Source organism: Myotis nattereri (assembly GCF_964212035.1).
Source record: "Myotis nattereri genome assembly, chromosome: 14".
Lineage (NCBI taxonomy): Eukaryota > Metazoa > Chordata > Mammalia > Chiroptera > Vespertilionidae > Myotis > Myotis nattereri.
Window position 1 is genome coordinate 28352074 of NC_138089.1, and position 13186 is coordinate 28365259.

The 13186-nt window shown below is 38.5% G+C and overlaps 1 protein-coding gene across 5 annotated transcripts in view; it reads right to left on the reverse strand.

Moving 5' to 3' along the window:
- Nucleotides 1–1970: 1970 nt before the first annotated feature.
- Nucleotides 1971–13186, reverse strand: part of TMCC1 (transmembrane and coiled-coil domain family 1) — a 164027-nt gene continuing 152811 nt past the window's right edge. For all 5 annotated transcript variants that reach the window (XM_081105661.1, XM_081105665.1, XM_081105663.1 and 2 more), the window contains 2 exons: nucleotides 11635–11770; nucleotides 1971–3228 (listed from right to left, as the gene is read on the reverse strand). In XM_081105661.1, coding sequence (XP_080961787.1) covers nucleotides 2914–3228; nucleotides 11635–11770 — 451 coding nt within the window. In that variant the 3' untranslated portion in view covers nucleotides 1971–2913. The remainder of the gene's footprint in view (nucleotides 3229–11634; nucleotides 11771–13186) is intronic.

The following is a 13186-nucleotide window of genomic DNA, read 5'->3' on the forward strand; positions in this document are numbered from 1 at the left end:
GTAAAATATTAGTCATTCTATAACCTGAACAGTGTCACCCAGGCTACCACAACTAGCCTCAGGCACCACCACTAACAAGTAATCCAGGAATGCTTCATTTCAAAGGGAATGCATGTAGTCTTTAAAAGAGAAGAAGCATTAAAATGATGGGAATTTTCCACCTACAGAACAATCGTTAAATTATTAGAGCAAGGTTATAGAAGAGCTTTGAACAGACAGGAGAATCCAAGAACAGTCACAATGCAAAGAAACTCAAAGGTAATAGGTATGGGCAGCAGAAAATGGGGAAAGGCATCAAACCATATTCAGTTACAAATAGCATTAAATGCAGACAACTGTTGGGCCTGCTGAACAATCAAGAAACAAGAGAGCTAGAAGGCCATTACTGTGCCTGACCCAGCCTGAACGTCCTTCCTAAGACAGTTTGAGAGAGGAGAATGGAAAGTTAGCACAGGCATGTTTGGCTGGGAGATCAGGGGGCTTTCCAGAGGCAACAACATTCCTTTGATAGAAACCATCCCAAGGCATAAGGAATAATTGAAATTCATCTATCACAGTGACTTCCAGTGCCCACAAAACTTAGTATCCTCTACACAGTTTAGGGGACGCAAAGGTTCCATCTTAGAAAAACGGGAGAACTGTGGCTCTCTATTCTGAGCCGTAGCTAAAACAGAAAGAACAAGCTGTGCTAGTTCAACAAGGTCACGGTATCCTTTGGCACTCCGGTCTAAAATCACTGCAATATTTTTAGACAAAGTTAACATTTTAAATACATAGGCTTGGGAACAATTTGTTTTTGGCCTGAACATGAATTGGTTCCAATTATTTTTTAAAAGAAAAATCTCCCTTGAGATTAAAAAAAAAAAATCCACCCTGGTCCCTGCTCTGGGCACTAATTTTGAGAGGTCAACAGAGCTAACAGGTATGCTACAATCATCTGGGGATAGAATGAAGACTGGGGTACCTGAGTTAAAATATCAAAATGATTATGGTAACAACATGCTGACTCTGAGAAGGCCAGCTTGCCAAAGCCACCAGAGGCTGGAGCTGTCATGTAAACCATGCTGTCAGACAGACAAGGCAATGCTAATCTAGTTTCAAAGGAATTCCCCGGGATAGGGGGAAACAGGCAAAGCATGGTTTGGGGCACATCATGTGTCCCTTGCTCATTACTTGGTTGCACAGAGCTGAAGCTAAGAGGAACAACATTTTGTGACTTAATGCTGCAAATATGAAAAGATTAGCCAAAGTTTCTAGATAAATTCTAAAAGCCCAAGTTCCACCAAGATGATGGAACTGGTTATAGGAAGGGGAAGAAGACTCAGTCCATTTTTCTAAACTGTCTATAAAAGTCCACTGAGCATAATTATGTTAATGTCAGTCTATATGAAAAGGAAGCCGACAACACTTTACACCCCAAACTTGGGTCCTTCTAACCTGATATCTCCTTCTCTGCTCTTTAGGGAGAATCACCTTCAGTCAATTCTCTCAGGCAGACAAAATAAAGCTTTGAAATTAAGGATGTGGGGGCCAAAATGCAGACACAAGATTCATAATCACTTTGGTTTCAGTAATTAGGAGGTGTTAAAAAATAAATTAAGGAAACACAAGGAATTATTTATGACTCTCATAGTCTCATTTTTTTCCTAAAGACAGCTCAGCCCAAAGTCACTGAGTGAACATTTTCTTGGGGCAAAAAAATCTCTATCCTATCATGTTGGCTTGTGGAAACAGCTTCTCCCTGCACACCCCATTCCTCTCCAACCAAACCAAGCCCATGAAGTGGTGGTGGTGGTGGGGCAGCAAACACCAAAAGCAGCAGCAGCAGCAGCAGCAGCAGCCAGACAAAGGAGTTTAAGCTGCATCATAAAACAAGGGCATCAGAGGGCAGCATTTATAGCAAGTCTTCCTTTACTCAAACTGTTTCAAGATAAGAGGGAGCAGCACACTTAAATATCCACACATTTCTTCATTTAAAAACATCACTTCTTTATTTCAAAGGAAAAGTAAAAGACCCTCCCAACCCTTTCAAAAAGCAAAACAAAAAACACAAACCACCCAATAATAATAATAACAATAAAAAATCCTATTAGAAACCATAAGGAAGCACTGAGAGTTTGAGTATTACATTCTTCAAGTATGCTGTTTGGATTTATTTTTTTTTAATTGATGACTATACACGTTTTTAAAAAAACCTTAAAAGTGCGGCCATGGGATTTTGCTTAAAATTAAGTATTTGGAGGGCTACTTCAAAACACTGTAGTAGGACTATGCAGTGATCCTGTGGGGCATGATGCTCTCACACTTGTATCCTAGCAAAGGTTAAGGGACCAGGTTCAAAAGCAATCATACTTCCAGCATTAGCACGAGTAGCCAACTTGGGTGAGAAAGCCAGGGAGATCCATGTGTTCTTCCACGGACAAGGAAAATCCGCCCTGAATCCAAAAATTCAGACATGGAATGTGGTAGGATTTCACAGTAAAGTTAGTCTGGGAGGGGAGAGGTGGTGAGCCCAGACAAGGCAGGGTGTTAGGTTTAACTGGTTTCCCTAATCAGGTTTTTGCATCTTTTTAGTGGGTTTTAGTGCAGTTTTTCAAGCCACATTTTAGATGCCCTTCAGTGTGCTCCAGATTGTTGGTTCATGTTAAAGGACTGTTTAAGATTTGCATCCCAAGGAAAATCATGCTACATAAAAATGATCCAAGAATTTTGCCCAAAAAACTTCTTGGATAAAATCTAAAAAATACTATTGCAATTGTGTCTCTTGAAGAAAAAAACATTATTCTAAATGTAAACAGATTCACTCAACTCTTTTGTTGTTGTAGAAAACTTCAGAGTAGGTAAGTTGCTGTCTAATTCTTTGCTGCATGCACTCGCCAGAGGGTAGGGGAGCACTGCCTTCTTTTGCCAGCATCATCTGGGGGATGAAAAGAACCGTTCCACATAGCTGAAGAGGGCATCCCAGTGCTTCCAGAGAAAGGCAATGAAAACCACAAGAAATAAAGTGCTGAACGTCCTGTTGCGAGTCTTCATAAGAGGAACCACGCAGTTGGCTACGGTGGAGACAAAGACCAAAAGAACTGCCATGACAGCCAGAAGAATGTTGATGAGTTTGCCCAGAAGGTTCCGGGCAGTGGCATTCTCCAGCCCTTCCAGCTGCACCACCTGCTGCTGCTGCTGCTGTAGCTCCATCTTGGAGATGCGGGTCTGGCACGCCTCCAGGGCCTCCTGTGGGCCAGAACAGGGAATAGTTAAACCTTTTGCTTACAAGTAATCTGAGAAGCTGATTTGCCCCTGAGGCAAGCCAGATGCATCTTGAGCTATGCCAATGATTTTAAATATACTAGAGAGTGACCACAGCATCATGGTGAAATGGGAAGACTCCTTTGTTTCTCCCCTTAAAGTAGGAAAAGAGAGGAAAAAGGGAACAGAGAGCCTATTCAAACAAATAATGACAACTTCCCAAATAGAAAGTTAAACAAGGAAATATCGATCTTAAATGACATTACAGCTCTGGCCAGTTGCTCCGTGGTTAGAGCATTGGCCCAAGGACCGAACCAAGGGGCCACAGGTTCAATTCCTGGGCAAGGACATGGGCCTCAGTTGCAGGTTCCCAGCACCTGCAGGGACAGGCGTGGAGGCAACCAACTGATGTGTCTCGCTCACATGGATTTTTTTCTTTCTCTCTCCCCCTTCTTCCTCCCTACCACTCTCTCTAGAAATCAATGGCAAAAATATCCTGTGGGGGAGGATTAAAAAAAAGGACACATTAGAGCAAAGAACATATTTGATATTTATCGAACTTTCCACCCCCAAAGTAACAAAAATATACATTCTTTTCAAGTGCACACGAAACATTCTCAAGGATAGACCATGTTGTAGCACAAAACCAGTCTCAATAAATTTGAGAAGACAGAAATCATACCAAAGCATATTATCTGATCAAAATGGTATAAAACTACAGGAAGAAAGCTGACAAAAACATGAATATGTGAAGATAAAACAACATACTGCTGAACAACTACTGGGTCAAAGAAGAAATAAATAAAATAAAAGATCAAAAGATACAGAGAGACAAATAAAAATAAAAATACGACATACCAAAATTTTGGGGATGCAACAAAAATGGTACAAAAAGGTTTACAGCATTACATGCCTATCTCAAGAAATAAGAAAACTCTCAAATAAACCACCTAACATTATACATTAAAGAACTATAAAAAGAACAAAAATTCCAAAGTCAGTAGAAGAAAGTAATAAAAATTAGAGTGGAAATAAATGAAATAGAGAACAAAAGGATAATAGAAAAAAATAATGAAGCAAAGAGCTGGTTCTTCGAAAACAAAGAAAATTGACAAATCTCTGGCTAGACTTGCTAAGGAAAAAAGAGAAAAAGACTCAAATAAAATAAAAAATGAAAGAGAAGTTACAACGAACATCAGAGAAATACAAAGGATTATACAAGAATACCATGAAAGGCTTTATACCACCAAATTTGATAACCTTGAAAAAATAGACAAATTCTTAGAAATATGTAACCTTCCTAGACCGAGAAATGAAAAATTGGAAAACCTAAATAGTCCGATCACTAGTAAGGAAATTGAAACTGTCATAAAAAAAACTCTCAAAAAACAAAAAGTCCAAGACCAGATGGCTTCACAAGTGAATTCCACCAAACATTCAAAGAAGGTTTAATACCTATTGTTCTCATGCTCTTCAAAAAAAACTGAAAGGAAGTAATACTTCCTGACTAATTTTACAAGGCTAACATTATCCTGATACCAAAACCTGGTAAGAACAACACAAAAAAGAAAATTATAGGCCAATATCTTTGATGAACATAGATGCAAAAATCCTAAACAAAATATTGGCAAATTGAATACAGGGTACATTAAAAAGATAAAACATCATCATCAAGTGGGGTTCATTCCAGGGATGCAAGGATGGTTCAATGCATGCAAACTGGCCAATACACGACATTAACAAATAAAAGATAAGAATCATATAATCATATCAATAGATGTAGAAAAAGTTGTATCTGACAAGATACAACATCCACTTATGATAAAACACTTAATATAACTGGTTTAGAAGAAAAGTACCTTAACACAACAAAGGCCATATATAACAAACCCTCAGCTAACATCATACTAAATGGTAAAAAACTTTTCTTCTAAGATCAGGAACAAGACAAGGATGCCCATTCTCACCACTGCTATTCAATAAAGTACTGGAAGTCTTGGCCAGAGCAATTAAGCAAGAGAAAAAAGAAAAGACATCTAAATTTGGAATGAAGAAGTAAAACTGCCATTATTTGCAGATGACATGATTCTCTATATAGAAAATCCTAAAGACTACATGAAAAAACTATTAGAAACAATAAATACAGTAAAGTTAAAGGATCAACATAAAAAAATCTGCTGCACTCCTATATACTAAACAAAGTATCAGAAAGCGAGATGAAGAAAAAAATTCATTTACAATTGCAACAAAAAGGATAAAATATTTAGGAATAAACTTAACAAAAGAAGTGAAGGACTTGTACATTGAAAACTACAACACAGTGTTGCAATATATGTTTAATGCAACCCCTATCAAAATCCCAGTAGCATTTCTCTTAGAAATAGAATTTTTAAACCCCTCAAATTTGTATGGAACCACAAAAGATCCCCAATAACCAAAGCTATCCTGGAAAAAAAAAAAAAAAAGAACAAAGCTATAGGTATCACACTCCCTGTGTGATTATACTACAAATTATACTACAAAACTACAGTAATCAAAACAATAAGGTATTGGCAGAGAAATGGACAAATGGAACAGAACTGAGAGCCTAGAGATAAACCCACACATATATGGGCAACTACTTTTCAAAGGAGCCAAAAATATACAATGGAGAAAGGAAAGTCTTTAATAAATAGTGTTGGGGAAACTGAAAAGAATGAAACTAGACTATCTGACACCACACACAAAAATGAACTCAAAAGTAGTTTAAAGGCTTGAATATAAGACCAGAAACAATAAGATAGATAGAAGAAAACATAGTCACCAAACTTCAGGATGGGTATTTGTGACACCAAAGGGAAGGGAAGTAAAAGCAAAAATAAATGAATAGGACGACATCAAACCAAAAGCTTCTGCACAGCAAAAGGAACAATTAACAAAACAAAAAGGCAACCAACGAAATTCCAGAAGGTATTTGCAAATGTTACCTACCTAAAGGGGATAAAATCCAAAATATACAAAGAACAACTCAACAAGAAAAAACCCCAAACAATCCAATTAAAAAATGGGCAGAGGACCTGAATAGACATTTTCCAAGGAAGACATACAGATGACCAACAGATATATGAAAAAATGCTCAACATCACTAGCTATAAGGAAAATGCAAACCAAAACTACAATGAAGTAGTTGGAATGGCTATTATCAATAAGATAAGAAATAAATATTGCACAGGATGTGGAGGAAAGAGAACTCTCATATACTGCTGGTAGAAATATAAACTGGTGTAGCCACTATGGAATACAGCGAAGAGGTTCCTCAAAAAATTAAGGATTAGAGCTACCATATGACCCATCAATCCCTCTTCTGGGTATCTACCTGAAAATTCTGAAAACATTTATTTGTGGGTTTTTTTGGTTTATTTTTTTTACTGTTCATCAGATTATTTATTCACTTGATTTTTAGATTCACTTGTTGATAGATGTGTATTTGTTGTTCATAATTTGTATCTTTACCTTTTTCTTCTTCTTCCTCTTTTTAAAGGATACCTTTCAGTATTTCATATAATACTGGTTTGGTGGTGATGAACTCCTTTAGCTTTTTCTTATCTGAAGCTCTTTATCTGGCCTTCACTTCTGAATGATAGCTTTGCTGGATAAAGTAGTCTTGGTTGTAGGTTCTTGGTATTCATCACTTTGAATATTTCTTGCCACTCCCTTCCGGCCTGCAAAGTTTCTGTTGAGAAATCAGCTGACAGTCGTATGGGTATTCCCTTGTAGGTAACTGATTTTCTTTCTCTTGCTGCTTTTAGGATTCTCTCTTTGTCTTTTGCTCTTGGCATTTTAATTATGATGTGTCTTGGTGTGGTCCTCTTTGGATTCCTTTTGTTTGGGGTTCTCTGTGCTTCCTGGACTTGGAAATCTATTTCTTTCACCAGGTAGGGGAAGTTTTCTGTCATTATTTCTTCAAATAGGTTTTCAATATCTTGCTCTCTCTCTTCTTCTGGCACCCCTATAATTTGGATGTTGGTACGCTTGAAGCTGTCCCAGAGGCTCCTTACACTATCTTCGTATTTTTGGATTCTTTTTTCATTTTGCTTTTCTGGTTGGGTGTTTTTTGCTTCTTTTTATTTCAAATCTTTGACTTGATTCTTGCGATCCTCTGGTCTGCTGTTGGGAGTCTGTATAATATTCTTTATTTCAGTCAGTGTATGCTTAATTTCTAGTTGGTTCTTTATCACAACATCGAGGGTTTCACCAGTCTTCTTGAAGATCTCACTACATTTATCGGCAGTCTCACCAGTCTTTTTGAGGGCCTTATTAAGTTTATTGGTGGCTTCTAGACAGTTCTTTAAAGACCTTAAAAGTGTGGTTTTGAACTCTATATCCAGCAGGTTGCTTTCCTCCAATTCTGTCGTTTGTGTCCTGTTTCTTTGTCTCAGTATTTTTTATGCTTTGCTGTGTCGATAGAGTGCCTTTCTGTGCTAAGTGTCCCAATTACCTGAGGTAGATACTCTTGGTGCACCCCCTTGTGGGCTTTGTGCACAGTCTTGTTGTAGTTAAGCCTTGATTGTTGTAGTTATCACTGGGAGGAATTGACCTCCAGGCCAATTGGCTGTGAGAATCAGCTGTGTCTGCAGTGGGAGAACTTCTGTGCTGGAGACACCCCTCTGGGGCTAGACTTGCTTCGATGGGGCTTTGGTGCTCACTGAGTCTGCCCCCTGAGTGTGTCTTTTATGGTTCCACAGAGCTGCCCATTTATTTGTAAAGATATACAGACACCTATGTTCACTGCAGCATTACTTACAATAGCCAAGGCATGCAAATAACACAAGTATCTGATAGATGGTTGCATAAAGAAGATGTAGTATATATATATATACATACACACAATGGAATACTACTACTTAGCCATAAAAAGATGAAATATTGCCCTAGCTGGTTTGGCTGAGGAGAGAGAGTCAGTCTGCAGACTGAAGGGTCAGGTGTTCAAATCCGGTCAAGGGTATGTACTTCGGTTGCAGGCTTGAGCCCCAGGCCCTGGTCAGGGTGCGTGCAGGAGACACAATCCATGTGTCTCTCTCACAATGTTTCTTACTCTCTGACTCTCCCCCTCTCTTCCTCTCTCTAAAACTCAATGGAAAAATATCTTCGGGTGAGAATCAATCAACAAATGATGAAATATTGCCATTCATGACAAGATGGATGGATTTTGAAAGTCTTATGCTAAGTAAAATAAGTCAGACAGAAAAAAACAAGAAACCATATCATTTCGTTCATATGTGGGATATAAAACAAAAAGCAAACAAACAAAAAGCAAACCAAAACAAACAAACCCATAGATACAGACAACAAAATGGTGGTTATCAGAGAAGAAGGGGGTAGGGGGAGGACAAAGAGGGTAAAGGGGATTAAATACAAGGTGACAAAAGGAGTCTAGACCAGTGGTTGGCAAACTCTTTAGTCAACAGAGCCAAATATCAACAGTACAACAACTGAAATTTCTTTTGAGAGCCAAATTTTTTAAACTTAAACTATATAGGTAGGTACATTGTTATTAACTTAATTAGGGTACTCCTAAGCTGGCCTTTGCTAAAAACGTCCTCAATCTGAGGGGTTGACCTCAGCGAATGTACCCCCACTTCTTCTAATGCCACTTCTTCAAAATAGACTCGCCCAGGCCGAAAACCGACTTCCGCACATGGGCCATGAAGTTTCAATTGCACTGTACGTGCGTGTCCGCACATGGTATTTTGTGGAAGAGCCACACTCAAGGGGCCAAAGAGCCGCATGTGGCTCATGAGCCACGGTTTGCCCACCACTGGTCTAGACTAATATTCACCTAAACTGTCCTCCAATGCACTCCTGTGGGATGGCTCACAAGAAGCAGTGGGTACAATTAGATTTGGTTGAACATTTTATGGACAAGATCTCAAATATATAATGTTTCTTTTTTTATAATTTTCTTTCATTTAAAAATTATTAATTTAAGTTGCACAAGACATACCTACTTGTTCACCATAAAAAATTTCAAATAGGACACATACTTTCTCTTGATATTTTCCTCAATTCCAGCCCCTGCTCTTGAAGTAATACTGCAGTTTGGTTTGTTTTCATCCTTTCACCTATATTTTAAGTGTATACAAATATGTGCCTAGGGAAATGTATGGAATCATTTTTTTATTTTCTATCATAATATAGGACTGGTCCACACTTGCCTCTTTCACTCAACAGTGAGTCTTGGCGCTCTCTCTACGTCAATGCATAGAGATCCACCTCATTCTTTTTAACTGATGCAGGTAATTTTATAGCAGGGGTCCTCAAACTTTTTAAACAGGGGACCAGTTCACTGTCCCTCAGACCGTTGGAGGGCTGGACTATAGTTTAAAAAAAAAACTATGAACAAATTCCTATGCACACTGCACATATCTTATTTTGAACTAAAAAAACAAAACGGGAACAAATACAATATTTGTATTTGCATGTGACCAGCGGGCCATAGTTTGAGGTCCCATTTTATAGTATAAATATGTATTGGAGAGATTTAGGTTATTTCCAATGTTTCCACTAAAACAATGGAAATACACCCTACCAGGTGTTCTTTTAAATCAAGTAAGTCTCTGACATCAGTGGAAAGAGCTCTCTGCTCTGCTTTTTAAGTACAGAGCAGAGAGTACTTTCCCTTTTTAAGATTTACTGATCTATGTAGAGAGGACACTATGCTCAAATACTAGACCAAACATTATAAGAGATCTGTTCCCCTTAAGGCTATGACCTTCACCCATGAGTTTTTATGAAATTTACCATAACACTCAGGATAGAACCTATTCCCTTAGGTCAGATATCCTCCAAAATTCAGCAGTGGTGGAACCCTGGGTTTTTCTGATCTTGGTTTCAATGGGTCCTGGTTTCCTAGGATTTGAAGTGAAGATCAGGCAACTTCAGATTGAAGCTAGATGGAGAATGGACAAAGGATACTTCCTGGTCCACTATGATCTTGGGGAAAAAACTAAAAAATAAACAGAATTCCAGGCACCTGGACAAGACAGTAGCTGGGCAAATAATATAGATATTCCCTTGTTTCTTTTAAGCTACTGTAATACTAGTTTCCTGGGCCTTCTCCAAGACTAATTTCATGATGCCTTCATATTACCTCCCAACTGGATGAGCAAAAGATAAATATTCTACTTTCCCACAGAATAACTAGAAGGTCACTACTAACCTTACACACGATTGCCTTGTGGTATGCTCACAAACTGCCTAGCAATGTACCTATAGAAGGTTTTGATGTGGCAGCTAGGACAAAAGTCCCCTTTGCTACAGAAGATCGGCAAGATGGCCAGGAGACTTGTCTGCACAGCTCTTGAAGCAGTAACTACAGATGTAGTGCATATGGTTTTCTATAGGCTGAGACTATTATGAGCTTAGAAACATTTCCCAGAAAACCAAGCAAACATATCACCTCCAAATTGTACAGATTTTTGAGAACTGAAGAGCAGGTATATTATAGCTGGTATTGGGTTTATTTTGACACTCTACCCTCCCCATCTTTTCCCCTAAACTTCTTATTATGGTAAAATACACCTAACACAAAATTTAACATTTTAAAAAAGTGTACCATCTTAAGAACATTTAGTAAATTCACAATGTTGTGCACTACTATAAAAATTCCAGAACATTCTCATCATCCCAAAAAGAAACCCTCTACTCCTCAGCTATCACTTGCCGTTTTCCTTTTCCACAGCCCCAGGCAACCACTTATCTACTTTGTCTCCATAGATTGGTCTATTCTGGACATTTCATATAAGTGGAATAATATAATATGTGCCTTCTGTGACAAGTTTCTTTCACTGAACACCATGTTTTTTTGTTTGTTTGTTTTTAAAAAATATATTTTATTGATTTTTTTACAGAGAGAAAGGGAGAGGGATAGAGAGTTAGAAACATCGATGAGAGAGAAACATTGATCAGCTGCCTCCTGCACACCCCCTAGTGGGGATGTGCCTGCAAACAAGGTACATGCCCTTGACCGGAATCAAACCTGGGACCTTTCAGTCCATAGGCCAATGCTCTATCCACTGAGCCAAACCGGTTAGGGCTGAACACAATGTTTTTCAGATTCATCTATGTTGTAAAATTATCAGTACTTCATTCCTTTTTCTTTTTTTATTGTGTTAAAATATACATAACAAAATTTATCATTTAAACTTTTTAAGTATAAAGTTCAGTGGTATTAAATACAATCATATTGTTGTGCAACCATCACCACCATCCATCTTATAACTCTTTTCATCTTGTAAAACTAAAACTCTATATCTATTTAACAACAATTCCCCCTACCCACTAGCCAATGGCAACAATCATTCTACTTTCTTTTTAATCTTTTGCTTTTACACCTGGATCCTTCATGCTAACCTGGATGTCCCGGGCCCGTTCATAGGACTGATATGCAATTTTCTCTTCCATGCTGGCCAATTCCTGCTTCAAGTTCAAGATTTCATTCTGATGGAGCTCCGTTAGGTCATTTAGTTGTTCTTCTAATCGTTCACATCTAAGAAGGGGGGAAAGTTAAAATTTTAGGCATTCTGTATTTTCCTGGTGTTATTCACATCTAATCCCAAAACTCATTCTGTAAAGGAATAAAATAAAAGCACACAAAAATTGAGAGGCCTGGGGTAACAGGGCATCCTAGTGGATACAGCACTTCCCTAAAATGGGCAGTTTATCACAAGGCCATATCATAGTGGCAACATAGCTCTTTTACATTCTTCTTCACACACAGTATTTGCAGTGATGCCAGCAGCCCTGGTTAGCTTTGAGCATACCTATAATAAATGAGGCAGTTCTTTTTCTGTTCTGAGCAGAATATGGGAGAAGTGAAAACTAGAGTACAATTAAGCAGGTCTCATCAAAAGATAAATAGCACGTATAATGGAAACTGACCAAGCAGTCCCCAGTTGCTTATTTTGACCTTGGACAGGTCACTCACCTTAATGCCCATGATTCACAGCCCATCGTTCCCATGGTCAAGCACAGTGTCAAGGACAACTCAGTCAACAAATATTTACTGAAAGCCTGATGTGTGTCAGTTATGTTCAAACTACTGGGAATATTGTGGTAAGCAAGATAGAAACTCGGCCTTCAGGAGTTTACATTCTAAAGCGGAGGTGGAAGAGATGAAGGAGAGGCAGAAAACCCAAGATGATGGCAGAAAGGAATAAGTAATCCAAATAAGATCACTAGGGGTATACAGCAGAGCACCTGGTGGCTGGTTAAGATGGAAGGCCTCTTCCCAGTTCAACACTCTTCAACAATGAGAACTGAAACTTGAATGATGATATGAATAAGTGCTGTGAAGATGGGGATAGGGGGCATCTTAAAGTAGAAGGAATAACAAGTGTAAAGTTCTCAAGGTGGAAAACAAGCTTTGTAGGTTTGAGGGAAAGAACGTAGGCCTGTGTGACTATAGCTGAGTAAAAATGAGGGAAAATGAAGGGAGATGAGATTCATTGCGAGCATGGTAATATTTATTTACTTATTTATTTATTTATTTATTTGTTGTCTAAAGTTTTACATATGTCTCCTTCCCCCACCCCCCCCGCTTGACATTTTCCCCTTCCTGCCATACCCACCCCAGGCAAGCCCCCACTGCCCAGAGTCTGTGTCCACTGGCTATGCTAATATGCATGCATACAAGTCCTTTGGGAGCAAGGTGATTTTAATTCACCTTATATGACTAGCACTAGGACTACATATAAGAAAGCTTATTCTTCATAAAGATGGAACCTGGGCAGGGCATCTAAGGACCCATGGAACTGGAACAGGTTTAAAGAACAAGAGCAGAGATTCCGTGTAGAAAAGAGCATGGGTAAAGGACAAGAGGTAGAAATGTATTAGGATAATTGGAATAGTGGATCTATGTTGGAGGAAAAAAGAGAAGTTTGGTCTTAAAAGATAGGCAGGTGAG